This window comes from Leptosomus discolor, chromosome 19 (assembly GCF_034619465.1).
Source record: "Leptosomus discolor isolate bLepDis1 chromosome 19, bLepDis1.hap2, whole genome shotgun sequence".
NCBI lineage: Eukaryota > Metazoa > Chordata > Aves > Leptosomiformes > Leptosomidae > Leptosomus > Leptosomus discolor.
The window spans coordinates 10,611,940-10,633,988 of record NC_141409.1 but is presented as its reverse complement, the minus strand read 5'-3'; the positions used below and the strand labels follow the sequence as shown (position 1 = coordinate 10,633,988).

Here is a 22,049-nt window from a genome sequence, read left to right as displayed (position 1 = left end):
TAAGATTTTTATTTTTTTTTGGGGGGGGGGTATTCCTGCAAGAAAACCTCTGCTGTCTCAAATTCAGCATTCAAAGAGTCTTGTGTTTAAACACAAAATCCCACATAGCTCCCGTAACAAAGCTAATTGGGCACTACCCAAGCTTTTCACCCCAAGAAAGGGAGCTGTGTTTGTACACCCTATGGCTTGAAGAGCAGATGTGAAGTTCAGCCCAGAAATGTGGTTATCTGAACAAAACCCATTGAGGAACAGGAACGGACGCAGCGTGACCGGCGTGGCCAGCAGTAGCTGAGCATCACAGATCAGATTGCCATATTCTGAGCAGCAAGCTGGAAGAAGGTAAACATAATTTGCAGATAAATTTGCTTCTGCAAAGCCTGAAAGCCTCAGGAAAACCTTGCTATGTTTGCAGACATTCCAGAGCAGAGAACAGTGCACAAAAGTAATATTCACCACGAATTCTCTCATCTCCCCACACATTTCGCTTCAGTGGCCAAAGCGCTGTTTGTTCAAGCAGACTTGACCTCCTGAACCATAGCCAGTATGTGGCTACGTGTGGAGAACAATGAGCCCACGGTTAGAGACTTTTTTCCGTGTTCTTGGAGGGAATAGAAAACACACATACACACAAATACACATCCAATATTCTGCACAACTCATTAGGAATACCCTCTTCCAGCTCCCATCCCGAGGGTGATGTATTTATTGTGAACATATACATTTGATCCCGCTCGGCTCTGTCAAAGTAGTACACCTGCACACTGGGGATGTCTGGAGTGGGCTAGGATTTTCCTTTGGGCTTTGGCAAGCAGCCCAGACTGCCTCAAAAAAAAAATAAAAAGGCCTCACCGTGTGTAAGGAACATGTGTTTCATTTGTTCGTACCTAAATGACAAGGGAATGAGTTGAACACCAAGTCAATAAGAGGCTCCTAATTCAGGATGGTCTTTTCTATGCTAGGTTTACTTTGTCCTCACTGCAATGAGAGGCTATAGGCATCAAAACCTAGCTTAGAGAAGTGACAGACTTCAAGCAGCACACTGCAAAGGCAGGACAACAGCAATAAAGACCTAAAATTTCAGTGAAACATCGGCTTGAAGCACCGCCAGGTCAACAAGAACACAAGCCCACCCCCCCTGCGCGGCCAGCTTGTCGCAGAGCTCAGTGCTCACCATCTTTCTCAATGCAGCAGCTCTCCCATGAGTTTGGCTCAGATGAGCCTGTGCTTCTTACAACAGTTTGCTCCAACAATGCAAATCAATCAAGCTTTTTGGTCACAGAAGAGGATTTTTCCCTATCCACACGCTTCTATTCCAGAAATTCACTTTTATGCAAATAAGACTAATTGGTGCGTTACCTCCCACGTAGACCAAGGTTCCCAAATTAGCAGGGAAGGGGAAACAGGCACAAATCAGTGCAAACTGGCCCAAATCAGGGCCAGTGTCACACTATCACTCTCTGCTCTCAATAATCACTTTTCCATATTACATAGTGATGCTGCCAATGAAGTTCAGCTGGAAACTTCTCCCCAATAGCATGAGTATTTGGCTTTTCCCCCGTGCTCCAGTTGAAGAAAATCATCTTTCCCAAACATGTCTATTTGCTCTACTCTTCAGTGCCTTTCTAACACACCCGGGTCCCTTTGCAGCAGCCTTTCTGCTCCTGAAGCCCTGTCCTGATGCCTGCAGACATCCATGTCCACAACGCCACTGTAAACCTTGGCATGATGTCACCAGAGAGGAGCAGGTTTCCAGCATTACATCACCCTGTCTGGGCTCAGCAATCCACCTTCTGCACCTCAGAGTTTCCATGGAAGAAAATGAGCCCCCCCTCCTTCTTCCTTCCACTATCCAAGGGCGGAATCAGACTACAAACGAAGCCGTCAGCTGAGAGAGTAATGACACTACACCTAACAGCATCCATCACATATAATGAGCCTGCCTGGGTTGCTGCCTGCCAGCATTTAAATACAAAACTCTGCCAGGTGAATGTCAGGAGCAGCCAGACACAACTCTGCTCCCCAAACCCCACAATCCCTGCGGTGGATGGAAATTGTTTTGAAGGATGGGCTTTGCCTTCCGGAGACCACTTGGTTTTCCTCGCTAGCTGTTCCGACTGATTATCCCACCCTGCAGGAGGTACACTTCAAGCCAGAGAAAGTCAGGCAACAGCACTCCTGTCCTCTCTGTGCTGGGGCCCAAGACAGCAGTGATGGAGAGCCCTGCGAGGTATTGCTTAACATCCCTCTCCTCTGACCGTTCCCACTCAGGAACCTTGTCCACGCCCTCCAAAATGGCAAAAGCTCATCCAAACCAACCTGCCTGCAGGAATCCCTAGTAAGGCAGCTGTCAGGCTCCAAAAGCTGCTTATTTGAACCATAATAATAAAAGACTTGTTTATTTCCCACTTCAGTAGCCCCTGGAGTCATGGCACATCACTGCTAATGTGACCACTGTCCCCGAGCAGGCAGAGAAGCCAGCAGGTCCTCAGAGCAGGGTGAGGTCTCATGTCCTTCACTGGCCGTTCACAGATGGCATTAATCCTGAATTTTAACGATTGCTAAGCACCCCGTATCCTCAGCATTCACCATGCTTTGCCAACAAAATCATGAGGAGCGACCCCTCAACAAGAAATTGCTCGGGGCTGGGTGCCTTTTCCCACCTACAGACACCACCATCCCGTTGTCACACTCAAGTTCATGACAGGCAAGCAGGGCTCCCTACAAGCTGTCTCTCATCACCAGGTTCTTCAGTGCTGCCTGATGCTGCCACCACTCGAGATACTCAGGCTATACCTAAGAGTTACATAGATGAAACAACAGGCAGAGCTGCACGCTTGCCCGCAGGGACTGCACAAGTGGGATCGCACGGTGAAGCATCAGTTAAAAAGCCCTTACTCACAATGTCACCCAAAGGACTAAATCCCATTTCTAGACTAACCGCACACCAGCATCAAGGCCAGGACAGGCAGCCAAGCGCACTGCTATTACAGACTGCCCAGGCTTCCTGGGATTCTGCTTTCTCCCCATCTCCTTTCCATGCAGCGACCTCCATTTATCTGCTAGACACAGGGAACATGAAGTGCTTTGGAGAACAACAGCTTCCCCTTACTGCTACCTCAAGTAAGATCAGTAGGATGTAAGTGCCTCACTTTTTTTAATTACAGCACACACCATATATCACAGATTGCAAAGATGCAGAGGAGGATTCTTCACCTTAACTCACGCAGGTGTCTGAAATCCAGACCCGCAGCAGTCAGAGCCCATTTGGCACAACGTAAAGCTGGAAGTTAGAAGCAGCCCCCACCCAGCAAGAGACATCCATTGCCTCGAAGGTAACCCCCAGCAGCACCCATCCGGAGATGAAACCCGTGTGGGTCCTCCTGGAAGGCTTGGGGCTTGACTCCAGACAACATCACTAAAAGCACATCTATGGTTGGTTTGAACAACAAAGAACATCTCCCCGTGCAGTGTTTGCTAGCAGAGGCTGGAATGCATTTAATACCAGCAAGCTGCAGTAATTATCCACGGATGCCAATGCAGTTTCTTTTATAGTTTATGAAAAGGAATTTACCACTGACCAAAAAAACCCCCAAAATCAAAAAAGTAGAAACTTTATGTGTAAGTTTCTATTATGTATGTATATAATATGTATTTTGTAATCATGACTAATAAAGGCTACATCATTGCAGGCAATCCTGATCCAGTCACAAAGCTTGACTGCGGTCCAGATGGCTAAACTGCCAATTACCCAGCAAATCTAAATGAAAAACAAGAGTTTCAGCAAAGTGTACGCAAACAATTGATCTGATGTTTCCACCCAAACTCTCACTTTCCTTGCTGGCACCTGACAGTTAGAGGTCAGATGAAATGGTGTCAGCTTAGGATTGAAATGAAACCACCTGAAGCACAGGCTGACTTTTACAAGCTGTTTTGCAATTCTCATGCTGGATCTGGTCCTGCCCCTCCCTTGGTACAGACATGCTGATAAAACCAGATGACGTCCCTGGGCACCTGTGTAAGATGATGCTGCGTGTGAGACTTTGCCAACTGGAGCCAAATCTCACATTTGGGTTTTGATTAGACCAACTGCATTGCTTGGACTCTGGCATAAAAATCTCACCATTAATTGCAAACCCATCCAGAGGCATAATCTTCAATAATTGTAGACATTTTCTAGGCAGCAGTGCTCTTCTGGAAGAGCCTAGTTCTGTGATTTAATCCATATGTCTCAAGTGCACCATTTCGCTAAAGAGGATCCCTTTGAAAAAACAAAAGCAGAAGAAATGACGAGAAAACCAGCAACTGAATGGAGAATTATTAGGAGACTGGGGAAAGCTACAGACATCTTCAATAAAGAACCCTAATGCTGGCCCAGAACGTTTTATTTTCCATCATCTCACACCATGGTATATATGCTGGTGGTGTAAAACATCGTTTCTTTGCACTCCCTGAAAGACTGTGCAGCAAAAGAGGTGAAATCAGATTTGGCAGGGCCAGGAAAGCAGGCAGCCAGAACTGTAAATTAGCTTCTTTCAAGCAGGCTGCCAAGGTAAGGAAAAATACACGGGAGCATGTATCTGTGGAGCAACTTGACAGAGAAATTCAGGGTAAAAACCCTAACTAATGAAAAAAAAAAAAAAAAGCGCCTTTTGAAGGTTAACAAAAACTCTAAAAGCATGAGCTCTGCCCAGTTCGTTCCTGACCCTCGGGGCTAAGCCCAGAGCTTGCAGAACATGACTGGTTCAATGCCGCACTCATGAGAAGCCTCGCTGAGCTCAGTGGAGCCATTACAATGCTTCTGGTTTAGAGATATTGGGGACCTTGTTGCTTCTTCTGTAAACAAATATGTTCCCACATGCTCTGTACCTCACCACCGCTTTTTCTGTTTGAACAAGACCCTCCTGCAAGCAGGAACAGCAAAGGCAGCCTTGCCAAGGCAAGCCTGGGTCTGGATGTGAATCCCACGGCACGTTTGCCCCTGTGAGCTGAGAAAGTCTGCGAATTTTGCAGTTGCCACCAATCTGGCTTTCCCCAAAGCCCGTGGTGGTAGCAGCACAGCTTCTCCGTGCCAGTGCAGGAAGACGGCTATTTGACACATTAACATGCCTGCAAAAGGGAGGGCTCTTAATTCTCTCCATCCTCAAACAAAGAAAATACCATAAGATGCACTTACGTGTATAGGAACCTATTTTCATTGTACACCTTTTGCTAAAGTAAAAGCTATTGATTTAATCTTACAACCTCAGAGGTGTCCAGGAAGAATAATGCACAGAAACTTGAAAAATAAAAGCACTTCCCAGAGCTGGAAATGCTACAGCCAAGAGCACGGGAAGGGAGGGAGAAAACCCTGACGATAGTGAAAAGAAATCTGGGATTATCAACCACAGTGATAATTGGTTTTTAAGTGTAAACAAGGCAGAAGATGAAAAGAGAGTTGGCATTTCAACCCAAGAGCAACACAGCACCTGAACGGCCCCAATGTCTTGGCTAAGAGCACTGAAGCATCTATTCTGCTTTGTCTTGTTGCGCCTTGAAACATTCAACAGCCCTAAGAGCACCTCTGGCATCTTGCCCGGGCTTTCTGGCTCACCCCAGCACAAATTGCTCTCCCTCCATTTCTGACGTCTTGATTTCACTAGTGGTCTTCAAAAACATAACGGAGCAAAGAAAATAAAAAGCACCATGCCTTCAGCTTCACCCAAACCCCAGCAGCACACCGTATCTCATCCCAGGACAAGATTTGGCATAAGCTAATAGCAAATACTTCGTCAGCCCCTCACGATTTCACTGTGTTGGCGGAACAGTGTCCACAGGTGTCTGAGACTTTGCACCTTGTTTGGCAGGATCAAAGGAAACCACTAGGTTTTACAGTACCAGCTAGACTAATGAGACACAGTTATGGTACTCAGCTGGACAAAAGAAGCTTCTCTTGTCTCCAGAGGAGCCAAAAGTAGAGGACAAACTTTAAAAAGCAACACACACGTGCACTGAGCTTTTCCACTTATGGGAAAACGAATTTCATCTACACCAATACCAGACACCACTGCAAACCAATGTTATTTATGAGGGTCAAAACGCCAGTTGCAGGATTGTCCCACAAGGTAAAATTTTAAACAGATGAACCAAAAATAATTTACATCAAACGTACCTGCTTGTTACTAGGGTATCCTCAGCCATTTTACCAAAACCTACTCAGTTTCTTTACCAATATCCACACCACATTTTTAATGGTGCCAACGCCAGCTCTGCCAGCCGGGTGCTGTAGAGTACCTTTATCAGCACAGCAGCCTCACACAACAGTCTCTTCCTGACAGATCAGAAAACAAAATGGGATATGCAGCAGATAGATGAAATACATCACTATCTGGATCTTTGGCAAGGTCCGAACACATTTCATTGTGTTCATCAGCCCATCACTGTGAAGTGCTGGTCTACAGAGTAGTGCTGAGCAGTAAAACAGGGCTGGGCCACACACTAGCACAGAAACGAAGCTTCTTTCTCTGGGATTACATGAGATGCTTCAAAACACCACTGCAAAGGGGTTAGGTTCACCTAATCCTGCCCAGAGACAGCAACGTTTACCTGCCACAGACATCGTGCAGCACGCATAAAGATCCTCCAGTTATGGGTTATGAGATTCCTCTGTTCACTGCTGCAATAGAGCCCTTTCTGGGACTGAAACGCAGCCCCAGTGACCTTACTAAGCCAGGATCTGAACTTTGTTTCAACCCACATCTGCTAAATCAGAACGACTTCAGCCCAGAGCCAGCCAAACTGCTTTTCCACCAGGCGACCAGAGCAAACGGCAGGTGGGAAAAGCCAGCCCATGGGGACATGCCATCCACGTGGTCCTAGGACATAGTGGTCAAATGGATTAAGCAAGCTGCACACTGTTTTAGCTAAACACGTCAAAGCCTTACCAGGCTTTGGTTAGGGGTGGGATACAGACCATATTCAAGCCTGGTGGCTCACCTTGATGGAAGCAGCAAGCCCCAGGGAGATAGGTACTGTCCCCTGAACCCAGCAACAAGTTGTGCAGGGAGCAGAAATTCCTCGGCAGGAGCATCTTCCAAGGACAACCTCAGATGAAAGCCCACAAAGCACCCAAATAGCCCACAGTCATGGTCGATGGGGATGATACATAACAGAACAGCACATATAACAGCGGAGTAAACCCTCAAGTGAGCAAAGCAGTGGCTTGGCAAGTGCTCAACTTATTCTCAGCTCTTACACCAGCACGGGTTACCAGGGATCAGCACAAAGGCCCACGGGTCAGCCCTGGGATCGACACACTGCTGCCGGTAAAGATAGGCTCAACACTTCCAGTTTCTTGTTGTCTACACAAGAACTGACGGGATCCTGCACAAAAAGGTGACCTGAGATAGATCGTGGGCACTGAACAGGCAGCTCCTGGCTCGCGTCCCCGCAGAGCGGAGGCAGGAGCAGGGCCATCACATCACCAGGATGATTTGGAAAGTCTCCCTGGGTTTTGGGCAGAAGACGCTTTGCTTTCTGGGAAAGGGACTTTCCCAAACTTCATCCTCTCTCTATTGCTACGCCTAACCATTAGACTGGCCTAGGACTTGGTTTCTAATCTATATTTTAAAAAAAGCACTCAAGAGAGACAGTTAATCCCTCTAAAAATGAGATAAATTCACATGTCTTCTGACTTCCTTCCAGGGCTGCTGTAGCCCCAGGAACACTGCTTACTACAGCCTGCAAACACAGAGAACGTGTTTATCCTGCACCACGGGCCATTTCTTTTCTCTTTCCATCTCTCTCTGCAAAAAGCCCTTTGCTGTCTCACAACAGCATCCTCTCAGTCACAGCTTGAAGTCGGCCGCCACTTCCCAACCCCGGTGCGAGAGCCTGTCCTGACATTTGTAAACTTCTGTTTTGAACAACAGCTCAGCACAAAACTTAACTTGTATAACCTAGGCTCCAGGCTTGGCCCCTTTTCAAACCTACCCAGCATTCCCCCAGCCGTACAGAGAGCCACACAGCCTCGGAACTAATTGAATTTTAATGAGAGGAAGTCTTTTTTCCACTGGAAGAATGTTGTACTAGAGAAATATTTTGAAACTCCTCTAACCTTTCCTGCCAGGCTTTTTCTGCCCATCGATCCACGAATACAGCAGAGCTGCCACGCTTGCGACCCCAGCTAGACCTGGAGCTTAAATAATTACAACTTCCAAACCAAAACAAAAAGTGTTTAGGGTTTTATTTGATTTCAGTCCTGACAAGGAAGGTATGAATCCCTACTATGTACAGCTCTTGCTGACTCACGCTGAGCCACAGCCCACCTAAGCCCTCCCCAGCACTGCCTTCCATCCCACTCCCACCTAACTGGGTTATTTTAATTTCGAGCAAAAGCAACAAACACGTAAGAGCCAGGCAACTCCACGGGTGCAGAAAACATTCGGGAACATCTTGTCAGCTGAGTTTGCAGAGCAGTTGCCTACAGGACAGCAGCAGCTTCATCTCATCGTTCTGCATTCAGTCCAGAAATTATCAGCTTTCCAGGAATATGCAGCTTTAACAGTTTACACCCACTTCCCATTGTTCCGAGCCACAATTTTCCTTGTACAGTTTCCGCTTAGGCTTGTAGAAAGAAGAAAGGAGGGGCCAAAGGAAAATAAGTTGCTGAGATATGAAGGAAATTATGTTATAGACCACTGCCTTCACAAAACCTATTAATTACATTCATTTTAAAGCTGATGGTGTCTTGATTAGTGTGTGCGGGGATATGCTAAAAACCCTCTTTGTCTGATATGGATGACAAAAGAAAAAGACAAATATCAGAACTAGAAAGGGAGTTTTTTATACACACGCTGTACAATATCAGTACATACATTATAAGACAGAAGGGAGAAAAAAAAAAGCCTACTTGCTAATTGTCCAGCTCTCAGTAAGTACCTGCAATGACCTTGTAGCGGCATCTTGTACCCAGAACAGGCAACAGGCTCCAGCGGAGGGGACCACTTGCTCTGTTTTACCCCACCTCCCAAGATCGAGGAGGTTTCACAAGCCCCCTGAGCTTGTACCCCTAGGTAAGTCCTTTTCAGCAAGGAAGCTGTGGCCAGCCCCAAGGGAAGGGCTAACAGTGGGGCTGGGAGAGCGTTGCCACCCATAAACGTGTCTTCTCTTGCCTGGCCAAGGAATCTGCAGTCCCATACCCAGACGAGTACCAAAAGCCACCTGGGAACATCTCAGGCTTCAGGGGCAGTTATGGAAACCGTGTTACTCAGCAAAATGAAGTAGTCTAAAACACAGGCTTCTTACCCAGGTTGGATGCGATACCAAGTTCTTTAAGTGGATCTACTCAATCCCTGGGTCCAGTGGCTCCCCAGAACAGTCACCACTTCATATAACAACTCCACTTAAAATACGGCATCCAGTACAACTGCTGAAATTTTTGGCAGAACTTCCACCAACACTTGCAAAAGACACTCCAGTGCCCATTAAACCCAGCTTTTACTTTCCATTTTAATTGTTCAACTTCCTAGGGAATGTCTATTAATTTAATACAATTTAGAGATTCAGCTTTAACTCCATAACTGGGATTTTGGCAGCAACATTCAGTCCATGCATTCTTGCTCTGTTTACAGCAGACCAGTTCCCAGATGTTGGTAATGTTAAACAGACTGGAACTTTCCTTCCAAGTGACAGCGAAATGCAGACAAGCTGGCTTTGCTACAGCTCTAATTATCCACCGAAAGATCTTCCCCATCCCTGTGCTGGGTAGGGGAGGCCCAGGAGATATAGCTCTTCCTCCACATAAATGCAATAAAAATAAAGAGATAGAGATCAATAGGTCTTAGTTTACACTTCATTGCACTGGCACTGATTTCAGGGAAGCAATTCTAGCTTGCAAGAAAGATCAGGGACAAGATTCTCATACACATGAAAGCCTCAGAAGTGCAGACCACAGATGTTGAGACTGCTAGTGAAATGCATATATTAAACTAGCTGCTGAAATATGGGAAGAACTTCTACCATATGTACCTTGACTATAAATAATCTTCTATCTCTTTGCTTAAATCAGAGGCGCTCATGGGAACATTCCACCCGTCACGATTTTGGTTTGCTTTTTAAAAGCAGTGACTGTGTGGGAGGTGACAGGGCTGCTAAACAAGCTGTCGAGGAGAGCCCCTTATGTCATGGTGCACAAAACCAAGAATCAATGGCCAGCGCATGGGAAAAGTGAAAATTCCTGCAGCCCCAGAGCTAACTGTGACTTGCAAGGCAGCTGCTTTCTTCAGCCTTCGTTTACTGCCCCTGCAGCTTTATCTAAATCATAGCACAGGGATGAGCCCTTCCCATGCTAAATAAGCCAAGAGCTACAGACCTACAAAAACCCAGTGCAGGGACTTGTCTAGAACCCCAGCAAGGGCATGGAACCAGAGGAGCTCACTCCAACAGGTCAGCTGGCCCAGCGTTTTCATTCTTACTACAGAAAGTGTTTACCTAGGCGAAATAAAAACTTCAAGAAAAATTGAATAACATGCAACAGTGCCCTATTATGCAAAAATCCAATACAAGTTTCAAAAACAAGCTGTAAATATCTCATCAACCAGAACCCAGCTCAACATCTCCATAGAACATCTCCAGAGCCGTTCGTTGCCATGACTTACCTCAAAGACTTCCTCATCCAATATCCTGGTCCCAAATACAATGATGCCATTAACGTCAATGATGGGATGGTCGCTTCGGTCCAAGAACTTGGTTATCTTCTTTTTACAGTCCAAAATCAAGGTGACATTTTTCTTCTGCACACTGATAGCTACTCGGTGCCACCTAGAAGAACACAGTCCACAAATGTGTTAAACAGAGCCTTGGGCTTTCAAGAACAAGCTAACAATTGTATAACGATGAAGCTTTCATAAGCTGGTGTTCTGCAAACCTTCATGCCAGCCACCATCTGCAAACCCAGGAAAATCATCCTTGGGCAGACCCTCAAGATTTCATTTGAAATAGAGAGTCTGTATTGACAGATGATGCCATTCACTTGTCATCCCTCCAAAACAGGTAGGGGAGAGACGTTCTGGCTTCAACAAAAAGCAGAGGGAAAAAAAACCAACCACCCATAACTCCCTGGCTATGCCCCTTTTCCACCCTCCTTATGTCCTGCAAAAGACTCGGTGTGGATTTTGCAAAACAGACTGATTTTTTAAGGCCCTCTGCAGCAAAAGTCCATAGCATTCCTATCCCCATTGAGTGTCAGACAATTTGCACCAACTGGTATGCAATTCACACTTTTTTAATATATGCAGTATTTATTCACCAAAGGGCAAAGTTCAAGAACAGGACACTTAGAAGTAGTCAAAGCTGTATGTATGCACTTATATATCCGTGACTGCTATTTTACACAATGTTCAACATGCTGGTATTGATATAAACAGTGTACTGATTTTTCCTTTGTGCACAAGATTTCACTTACTTGCCATCTGCTAGGTTAATGCCTCTAAAGAGAGGATAGTCTTCTGGGCCTGGCTTTCCTGTATGGTCTTCATACAGGAATACAGGAGATCTACCCATCTCCACACCAATTTGCTGGATCCCTTGCTCATTGTAAATTGAGATCAAGAAGGACTGACCTCCTTTCTTCGCTTTTACAGTGGTTAGAATGGAGAAGTCCTCTGGGAATGGGGAAGCTGGAGTGGAAAAGCAAAGAGGTTAGTTGGGTTTCCTTGAAAATTAATCCCTACAGAAACAGTCTTGTTGTCTAATAACCCATGGGGAGACTTCTGGTTTACCCCTCCAGATGTGTGCACACCAGCAACCTTAAAAGTTTATATAAGGCAGTATCATAGTTGCCAGGTGAAGATCTGGCTTCCCCCCAAAGCCTATTGTGATACGGGGTTGGGATGAGCTGCAACCCAAAGTAGATTGCACCAGAAAAGCCTGTGCAGAGCAGTGTCCCCAAGGGCTACCTGCTCTAATGGTGCTTTTAAAACCCAAGCGCAGAACGGAGCATCTCAGAGGATCATTCATTTATTGATCAGAAAGCCTTTTTGCAGCCCTTATTGCAGTCTGTCACAGAGCCAAAAGCCACCCCACATTAGAACTTGCAAGCAAAGGATGGCAAGGGGTCTACTGTTTTGGGATGAAACCATAATGCTGGGGAAACAGAGGTTCTAAAAAAGCTGTTGGTTTAAATCTGTATTATTCATGCCTAACCCTTCCTTAGTGTGCTCTAGAGCTTTTTAAGACACAAGGCAAAAAACCTTGTTTCATATATCATAAAGGTCCCCAAATTAACTTAAGATGTCAGAGGGACAGAGGAAATTAAGCACCCTGTGCCAGTTTGGCACACACAATATTGAAGGGTTTTATTTAAGGGAGTAGGGAAGTTGGATCAGGTTTTGTCCATTCCAGATGAGAACAGAGCATTCTGTGGCTTTGGCTTTCAGGGTCAGGGCAGACAAAAAAAATAATAATCTGAAAACAGAAATAAACCTGGCAAGCAGTAGGAGATACTAATTTGTCCACATATTAAAAAGCATCTGATAAATTTCCTAGCTTTTTCTCCACTCAGGAGAACAACTCTGATCTCAGGTGAATCCTGTCTCTATTTTTGCAAGGTTTGGAGGATTCAAACCATTAAAGTATGGAGTGGGTACAGAGGCAATGCTCTGCACAGGGGAAGGGTCAATCCCCTGCAATACCAGACAAATATATTTCAAGTTTCAAGTCAATATGGGCATCAAGTCACACCCTGTGCAGGACACAACTCCTCCAATTTGAGTTTTCTCTGCCATTCATGCTGGAAAGATGAGCCCAAACTGAAAAGCCTGGATGCACATCCCAAACATGATGTCTTAAAAAACACCAGAAGCATTAGTAAAGGAGCTTTCTTGATCAAATTATTATTGGAGATGGGACCTATTGAAACAGAGGGGACCTACAGGGTAACCTCCTCAGATGCTGCATTTCAGCATCACGAGACTTGCAGGGTACCTTTCCTTTAAGGTCCAGGCTTTCAAAAAACAAGGACTGCACTGTATGGCTGGGTATCTGCTTGAGAAATCTTAAACCACAGCAGGGCAGAGTAAAGTGGGGCAGCCCCGCCATGGGCACCGGGGTATGTGTGCTGGGACTATCTACACGCACGGCAGCCAGCGGCACGCAGGGAAGGAACAACACAATGGATCGTTTTTAAACTGCAGATGCGTAGCCACATAAACCACAAAAAACATCAAGCTCAGAGCCTGTACGCTTCAAAGAGATTTCCTTCATACTTTTTAGGCATTTTTAGGTGGTACCCCAGGGCTGCAGAAGGGATTTTGACCCAGGGAGGGGACCAGGAACATGGGAGTGGGGAATTCTTCCAACCACAGCAAAGCTAGCAAGTTCAAATGCAAAGAGGTCATGAGCTCGCCCTCTCCTCTTCTGCCTGGGAGCTGCTTTAACTTTTATTAACAAACCACTGTTTTAAATGCATCCAACTGCCTAGCACAGAGCTACACTGCCGGGCAGTGGAAAAGGCAGGAGGCACGAGCAGGCTGGGCTGCATCAAACACCAGCGCTGCTACAAACAGCTTGTGCAAACAGAGGGCACCGCGGGGGATATCTGAGGATACCTAGGGACACACACTGTTTGCATCAAGTTAATATCCCCCACCTTAGTTAAATAACATTTAGAAAGAAGCATAAAGCAGTATTCCAGATAGAGGACTTGGTAATTAAATGCCATGATTATAGCCTGATTTTCCCCTAGGACAGACCCAGATATTTGGCAAATGCAGGCATCAGATTGTTGTGCCTCCCATAGGATGCACCGAGCTTTATCTCTCTCCTGCTGTATACAAATCCTCCTGTAGAGCTGAATCAAGACCATACGCCTTCCTGGTTCCAATTACAGGCTACAGTTTTGGGCCTTTTATGTAAAATAGTTCATGTCCAAAATTTCATTATGAATCCACAATACAGTACCTTTCAACTTGGACAAGCTGCCAACTCATTAAAAAGCTGCTTTTAATTTTTTTTTCATTATTATTAAAATGTCTCCATGGTGATGCGAGTTTCTCAACCCAAATAACCATAATGGATGAATTATAGATGACATTACTCTGTTACTGCTCTGCTGTCCTGGCAAAATAACAATGCCTTCACTGTCATAGCTAGAAATGACCCAGGCTATTGAATGATGTATGAAAACACATCCACACAGGCAGCAATACCAATAAATACATCATCATAAATATATGAAGCACATAGAAATTGACCCAAATCCCCTTAAAGACAATGGAGACACCCCCCCAACAACGGGTTTGGGATTAAGCCCTTATATTCGATTCACTTCAAATGAGCTCCTGCTGAGAGAGGTTGCACATCCATCTCTTCACTTAACGACACTGCACCGATGCTGATCCGGCTCAGCATTGCTTTTACCCCAAGGCCAAACCCTTTCAAAAAATCACTACATGCAACCTCCTGCAAGGCAGTGAAGGGTTAAGACCCCAATTCTGCAGACGGAGGCACAGAAAGGGCTGAGGAGGTCCAGGGTGGGCAGAGATCCCTTTACTCCACGCAGCTCCCCGCTCAGCACACCGATGCCATTAGCTTCACTCAAGCAGATTGCATTTGTAGTACAGCCCAACACGTCAGGCTGAGTTTCTTCTTCCCTGAGCACCATTAAAGGCTTCTGTACAATCTCATGGTCTTCAAAACAGGGACTGCTGGGACCTTCTCCCTAACCCAGATCCTGCAGGTGTATCCAAACGCAGACTAAAATACAAAGCCCTGCCGCTAACCTGGGAAGGACAGGAAAGCTTTAACTGCTTAATAGCAAAAAATCAGCAAACACAACGAGCTGATCCAGGTTCCTGACACAAAGACAAAGCAGATCTGTTGTGCGAGATGCTGTTGTTTCCAGAGCCACTTTTCAAAGGACAACAGCTCTTCAACGGTGTCACCAACTTCTGGCGTTTTTCTTCATCTGAGAAGATTCTCAATTTTGGAAGGGCTTGTTTTCCTCAGACATGACTGTTTGAGATGTAATAGAGATTTTTGAGCTCTTAAATATATATATATATATGCAGACACCCACAAGCAGTGTGGAGAATACAGAGTTTGCTAGAAGAATGCAAATGACATTTTGCTGGCTGCCACTGAAAACTTTGCCTTTCTTGCCGCTGCTCGAAGAGCACGGTTTTTGCTGGCAAGCAGAACTTGTTTAGGTAGCAAGGACAAAGAGCATCTCAGCAGATTTTCTCACTCCTGTGGGCTTGAAAACAAACAGACAAGCTTTTATACATATATATATATATTTTGCTTTGCTGGCTGTGGCAGCAGAATGCAAAGGCCATAAAATTACCATTTTAGGAAAGCACTGACTTCTAATTAGCACAAAATATTATGTGTAGTGTACACTTGCCTCGGGTGCTCTATAGCAGAGAGGGAAAGTTATGCTACAACCCACCCGCCTGTTAACGTGAAGTCACTAAAACCGCATTTCCCTGGTACATTGCACTGCAATTATCTTTGTTATCTTTATCTCCTCTCTCGTTCATTTGGTGGTGTGAGCTGAAGCCACATCTAGTTATGGAGAAGTACTGAGAAAACATCTGGTGATCTGATGGAAAACACTGGGGGTTCTTCACTCTTCCCTTTCCATTTACTTAGCAAGAAGCAGAGAAGACTCAATGACTCTGGAAGTCTCCGGAGCTGCTTCAATCACCCCATAGCTGTCCAGATGAAGTGATGAAAAAGTGGCTTTACAACATCAAGGAAACACCATCCAGATGACCTCACCCAAGGAAGACAGCAGATGTAAGCCAAGAAATCAAGGAGGACATACAAGTAGTAAGGTGGGACAAAGGCAAAAGAATCTCCTACAACACTGAGTTCTCTCCTGGGGCCATGGATCTGTTCTGTGTGCTGTCTTGTCATGTTAACCTTTGTCCTAAGGGACATCATCCAGTCTCCTTGTTACATTCATCAGCCAAAAAACTCCATCCTTGTTTTTATATCTTTGGGTCATCACTGTTCGCTGGTTTCCGTAACACAAAGGTGATCAGGCAGGATTTTACAGTGGCTATAGCAACTACTGGAAAGCTCACAAATCCACTACAGTTGTATATTCCAAACTGGAACAATTTTCTTCAAGCAATTCTGAGCCTGAAGATACCAGTTGGGCCAGAACTTCGAGTCATTCCAGATACATGGTAAGAGTACGTGAAAGTGGTGAAACACACGATGGTTAGGTTGTACTGATCTTGCCTTGGGACAGGTGGATGGACTCAGGAGCCATTGCAGGGCGCTTGCAGCCTGTCCCTGGGATGACTATTCCCCATATCCACAGGCACAATCCTCCAGGTCATGAAGGCACAACCTGGCAGAGGGGTGCAGTTGGGCACATGATGATATTATCTACAGTCAGAAAGGACTGTCCTGCCCTGGGCAGCAGTAAAGACAAATGCAGGGTCTGTTCTGCGCTTCTGCAGACATCAAAACAGGGTTTAGGCAAAACTGAGCAGCTCCTTTGCTAAGGGTTGACCATGCGGTGGAGGGTTACCAGCCTGCAGTCCAGGCATAGCTGCTCTCATCTTCCTATCAGGCTCTCAGTACGCAAGACAACAGGGGGTGTGCTCCTGCTCACCACAGATTAAATATAATTCACCTGCTTATTGTCACAGCAGGATAGTAACGAAGTCTGAAAATAACCTCAGTCATAACACACGCAGTGAAGGAAATACAGGACTGGGGGACGCAAGCGCATCCGCAGCCCAGCCTCAGAGCCCTCATTTAGGCCATTGACAGGCCGAGTCCAATAGATACAGCATGTTAATTAAAAAGCATTAGTAGTGGCATGCCACATTACCTCTGATTTAGCTAATGCATTTTGTGTCATTAATTCTCTCACAAACACCAAAGGAGAACGTGTGGGTCTGTCTGCTTTGCTTAAGTCATCTGCTGCTTCACAGACCACTTACACGCAGCACCTTTCTGCCCCGTTGCTAAACCTTCCTCAGCACAGGCGCTTTTCTCACCAAAATGTGAGAGTCCTACCACGCCTACTCCCAGCACCTCTATGGAAAATGGGGATACAGCAGTGCTCCTGGATGGCTTTGGAAGGAAGACTTCCGATGGTGACTACATGTTCAAGACAGAAGCTCTCGGGCAGTGAGCAGTTCGGGCCCGCAGTGTGCCCGGCCTTTTCACAAGCACATTTTACTCCACAGTAGCGATTGTCCCTTGGCCTGAACTCCAGTGCATCCTCAGTGACAAATAAAATGGCCAGTAGCCCAAATGCTCTTCAAAGACTCTGTGAACTCCTGCATCTTAGTGGCTTTCTCTAATGAATCTCCGACTTCTTCAAACAACTTTTCTTGGGACATCTGTTCTTGTGGGGCAGTCTATTATTTTTATATGGTGATTATTTGTGTTATGAGAGACACCACAGCCACAGAATAAGATCCCACTGTGCTTGGCACTCCGCAAACACAGAACAAAACACAGTCTGCGTTCCTTTGCATCTTCCAAGTCTCTCTCCCCAGCGGGATGTCACTGTGTGATAATGAGACACTCGAAACTTTCTAATATAGGAGGGAACAGATGTAGGCACTGGCCACATCTTCTGCAGTGAAACCCGCCACCACGTGCAAACGCAATGATAAAAGAACAACTCGCTGCAATATTGTTTGATGGTCGAAAATTTGCAGCCCCCTGAACCAGCAGAATCACTCCCTGCCAAGGGAGCACACGAGCACGCTTGGGAAAATGAGAGAATTACATAGTGCCCTGTACACGCTTGTGGAATCTGAGAAAAAGATAAGATATTTCCCTATGACAAATAAAAAGCTGTGGACTCACCAGGATACAGCTGCTTTGTTGGTGCACTAAGCTGAGCATCTTTTGTTACTCTGTAAGCAACATCTGCTTCTTTTGAAGATCTTCTGCTTGTGCAAAACCCTGTTGTTTTTGTTATACCATCAGGTAAATTATGAAAATCTAACACCTTCAAGAGGTCTGCAGGTTCAGCTGTAAAAAGAAAAGGAGAAAAGTATTAGCAGGCAACAGGACTGGTACTTGCTCAGATCCAAATCTGTATCGGCCTGCATCACACAAATCAATCACAATTTTACAAACAGATGAAATACGTTTTCAGTACATCTGCAAATACAATATTAATACCAGCTTCAAAGCTAGGACATCGTACTGCTGGTCAAAGACACTAATTCAGAGCAGAGAGGAACAGTTAAACTGCTGTCTGCACTAGGGCAGAAGGGAGAATGTACTATCTTATTAGCTACAGTAGTTATATTTTCTGGATGTCTTTACTCCATCTCCATCATTCAAGTACATCCTGAAGATTCAGCATTAGACAGGAAATTCAGGTGCTGAGAGAAAGGCTTTAAATCAAGAAGTTGCCATTGCGCTGATGCAAACATTTCCATTCTTTTTTCTTATGTTGGTTGACCCACAAATTTATTTTGAAGCAAATACCTGAGCAAGCTTCCCCGAAGGATTACACACACACCGTGCAGAGCAATGGCATGTAAAGTCACACTAGCTGGGATAACAGGTAAACCCACAGCCATACCTCAGGGTACAAACAAGTTACGGCAGAGCAGCGCCCCAAGTGCAGTATTTCGGTGCTCACGGGTTGGTCGTGCTGCCTGCAGGCTCACCCAGACCCTCGCAGGGTGAAGCAAGGTGACACGGGGCAGGACTGCAGCAGCACAACTCCACTGCAGGCAGCCAAGTGCCCTCTCTAACTCAGCCTAAGCCCAGGCAACTCCCACCAAATAACTGCCCCTCTCTGCCAGGTATTCACGGCCACGCACTGGGATTTCTGCACGACTACCAGTGCATACCAGCGTGCAGCTGGACGGCCAACAAAACACATACGCTTCACAGGCGAGAAAAAAATCTGCATGGGCATCTTGACTAATGACATGAAGCAAAAAGGCTCCTTTCCTCAACAGCCCTCCTCAACCATATTCCATTAGGCTCATACCCCAAGGCTCTTGCTGCTGCAGACATTAAACTAGTTAATGCAGAGAGCTTTTCTGACACCCAGTGCTCCCCACACCAGCAAAGTCGGGGCTGGTTCACCTCCAGATGTTCAGGTCTCCAGAACATCAATTAAACTATGCAAGTGATGTGTCTCATTAACTTCCTAATCTGGTCTTGCTCATGTCAGGAGAGATAGTGTCTCCAGAATTGGAATAAACAGATCTGACTTTAAATGCTTAAAAGAAATTATTTTGATTTTTGACTTGATACTTGGAGCAAAGTGCTGTCAGAAATATGAACCACCCAACTCAGCAAACCCCTGGCAGTGCTCAAAGCAAATGTCTACCTGACAGCTTCATTTAGCCTTGCCTGGACGATATCTCGCAGCTGCATTCTTTTGCCACTTGATCCATTATTTTCCTCAAAGAGTGATAGTATTCAGATCCTCAAGGACAGCCACACATTACACAGTTTGATGTTTGCAATGATACCCAAGCCCCTGGGCTGGCTGCTCCAGCCTCCGTCACACAGAATGATCACAAGTAGCCCAACTGCATTCAGGAAGGTGCCTGGCATTACTGCTGCTACTACAAAAAAAGGACACATCTCCTCAAAGGGAAGGAAAACACAGGAAAAAAAATCTTGCAAGGGAAAAAAAAAATAGAAATTTGCCTCATGTTGGGATCAAGCATATTACTAGAAAGACCAGAGAGGAAAGAAAGGGAGAGGATTTGTAAGGGATATGCCATATGCAACTGGCTACTGCGTGCACATCAGCGCTGAACACAAACACCCCAGCAATGGAAAGAAATAGCATGAATGGATCTTTTACAGTATAAAAAGTTTTGGTTACCAAGAAGATCAGCCTAACATTTGCATGGAAAATTCATGTACATTGTTAGGCAGTCTTTAAAAGTTTCCACAATCTTGAGAAGCTGGGCCCTCAATGAAAGATTACAAACATATGGCAAATCCAAGTCAACGCTGCAGATAATAAACCAGCTGAGAGAGTCTGGCCTGAACAGCACACAGCTGTAATGTTTCCTCATCTCTCTTATTCTTGTTAAGACAGTATATGGATGACACACATTCATCTAAGCTGTCCTTGCCACTTGGATCTTCCCACTGCCTTTAACCATGTTTTATTTCACACAAATATCTGCGTGCATACAGCCCAAGCTGCATTTAAGCAACTAAACTTACAACAAAACTCCAGCTCTGCTTCCAGTTACCTCCCCGTGCTCCAAGAGATTCAAATCAGCCAGCTCCTAAGCTGCCTCCGACATTTATTTAGGGAGGAGAGGGGAAAAAGGCAAAAGGCAAGGGGGAGGGGATGTGAATTCCAGACTCCTGACATCAGCCCGGTCCCCACGCCGGGTGTGGGGGCATTTGAGCGTCGCTCACACCACTGCATATAAACCATCCCTCAGAGAGCGACCACGGCAGGGCCGAGGTGTTTGCAGGAACAGAAATGCCTGCAGAAGAATCCGTCGCCCAAAAGTTCAGCTGCGGTTCCGACAAATACCGTGCGAACATCATCTCCTTTGGCAAGGGAGCCCTGGCTGACAGAGCCAGTCGTGGTCATCTTGTAGGAAAGAAGCACATGGTGCTGGATGAGTTACGTGCTGCTCCATTGTCATGATCTCAGAGCTAAAATTGTGCAGTGTATTGACAGGAACAAAGTGCGACATGAAAACCAGAAGATTTCATCAGCTCTTTACATTAACAGAATGACACTAACTGCAAAAACATGGCAAGTGCTGGCCAGAAGCTCCTGCAGTAGTTCTAGCAAGTTGAGGGGCATTCAGCGGAGCTGGACCTCCTCCAGAAGAAACCAGCCATGAGCAGGTATCAGGCTTGGTGCTCCAGCCCCTATTCCAGACCCTCTGAGCCACCATCATCCATCATCAACGCCCTGGTACTGCACTTCTCATTTGTAAAGGGTGATTCAAGCATCTGCCCACCTCCCTGTGCTGCTGAGAGCCTCCAAACACAACACGCAATTCATCTTCGTTTTGAAGGAACATCCTCTCTACCTCCATAACTACGATAGATTAGGTCAAAGCAAGCTATTAAAGCAGAATAACAGTCTGGGTATTGCACAAACAAACTGCAAACCACGCAGGTAACCAGCAGGAGAGGAAACAACCACTGTTCACAGATGTGCACAAGCGTCTCGCCTCTGCTTGCTCCTGGAAATCAAAGAGGAGGTGAGGAGCCAGCTGAAGCCCTACAGACCACTCATGTTGCACTTCACTAAGAGCACCCATTTGAGCAGGACTTAAGCAGCATGTAAGTCTCCAGCTCTTTCCATAAAGATGAGCCCTACACACGAGCAGCTCTTATTCCTGCCCAGTTGACCGATTTATTTATTTCCCTTTGATTTTTCAGCCAAACCTGAACTCAGCGATCTCCTGCTAGGAGCTATGACAGCATCATGCACAGGACAGAGACTGGACTGACCAAAATCAGGCCCTACAGGGTATTTCTTTGAAGCTTGCACTGGGCTTGACCATCATCCAAGAACTGAATTAGCCGTTGCTTTATGAAAGCTTTTCTTTTCTTTTTTTTTTTTTTTTTCCACTTGCTATTTTATGAATAACATTACTATGCAGCATTACACACAGGATCGTTCTTTCACTCAAGATGCACAGGGCTTCCCAAAGAGACGGGCAGCTTGATCCCTGCTGCACCGGAGGAGGGTGGCAATGTACCCAGTGCACAAAGAGGCAAACCCCAAACAGCCAAAATTAGTCCGAAATCAGACCAGAGGCTGCCCCAAAAGCCTGCACCCAGCAGCATGTAAAGCCCTTGAGCAAGACCAAAGCACTACTTCTCATTTTAGCAGGAGCAGAGACGAATGACTCCCTGATCAACCAACAGTGGCAAAAGGAGGAATTAAATCCCTAATTCCTCCATGTCTGATCAAGGCTTTAACCACAAGACCAATCCTTCTGTGTTAATCCAACTCCTAATTATTTAATTACCTGTTAAAACCTGGAACAGAGGCAGCTGGTATTAAGTTTATAACTCTATCCCCCTGTCTGCGGTGGCCAGTAGCCACTTTTTCTTTCTTACACGTCAAT

The 22,049-nt window shown here is 45.7% G+C and overlaps 1 protein-coding gene across 1 annotated transcript in view; it reads right to left on the bottom strand.

The window, feature by feature from the left end:
* The window catches only part of COL5A1 (collagen type V alpha 1 chain), a 155,009-nt gene that overhangs the window by 100,390 nt on the left and 32,570 nt on the right, over positions 1 to 22,049 (bottom strand). The window contains exons 2-4 of the mRNA XM_086475890.1: positions 17,818 to 17,985; positions 11,441 to 11,654; positions 10,635 to 10,797 (exon numbers count right to left, since the gene is read on the bottom strand). Coding sequence (XP_086332016.1) covers positions 10,635 to 10,797; positions 11,441 to 11,654; positions 17,818 to 17,985 — 545 coding nt within the window. The remainder of the gene's footprint in view (positions 1 to 10,634; positions 10,798 to 11,440; positions 11,655 to 17,817; positions 17,986 to 22,049) is intronic.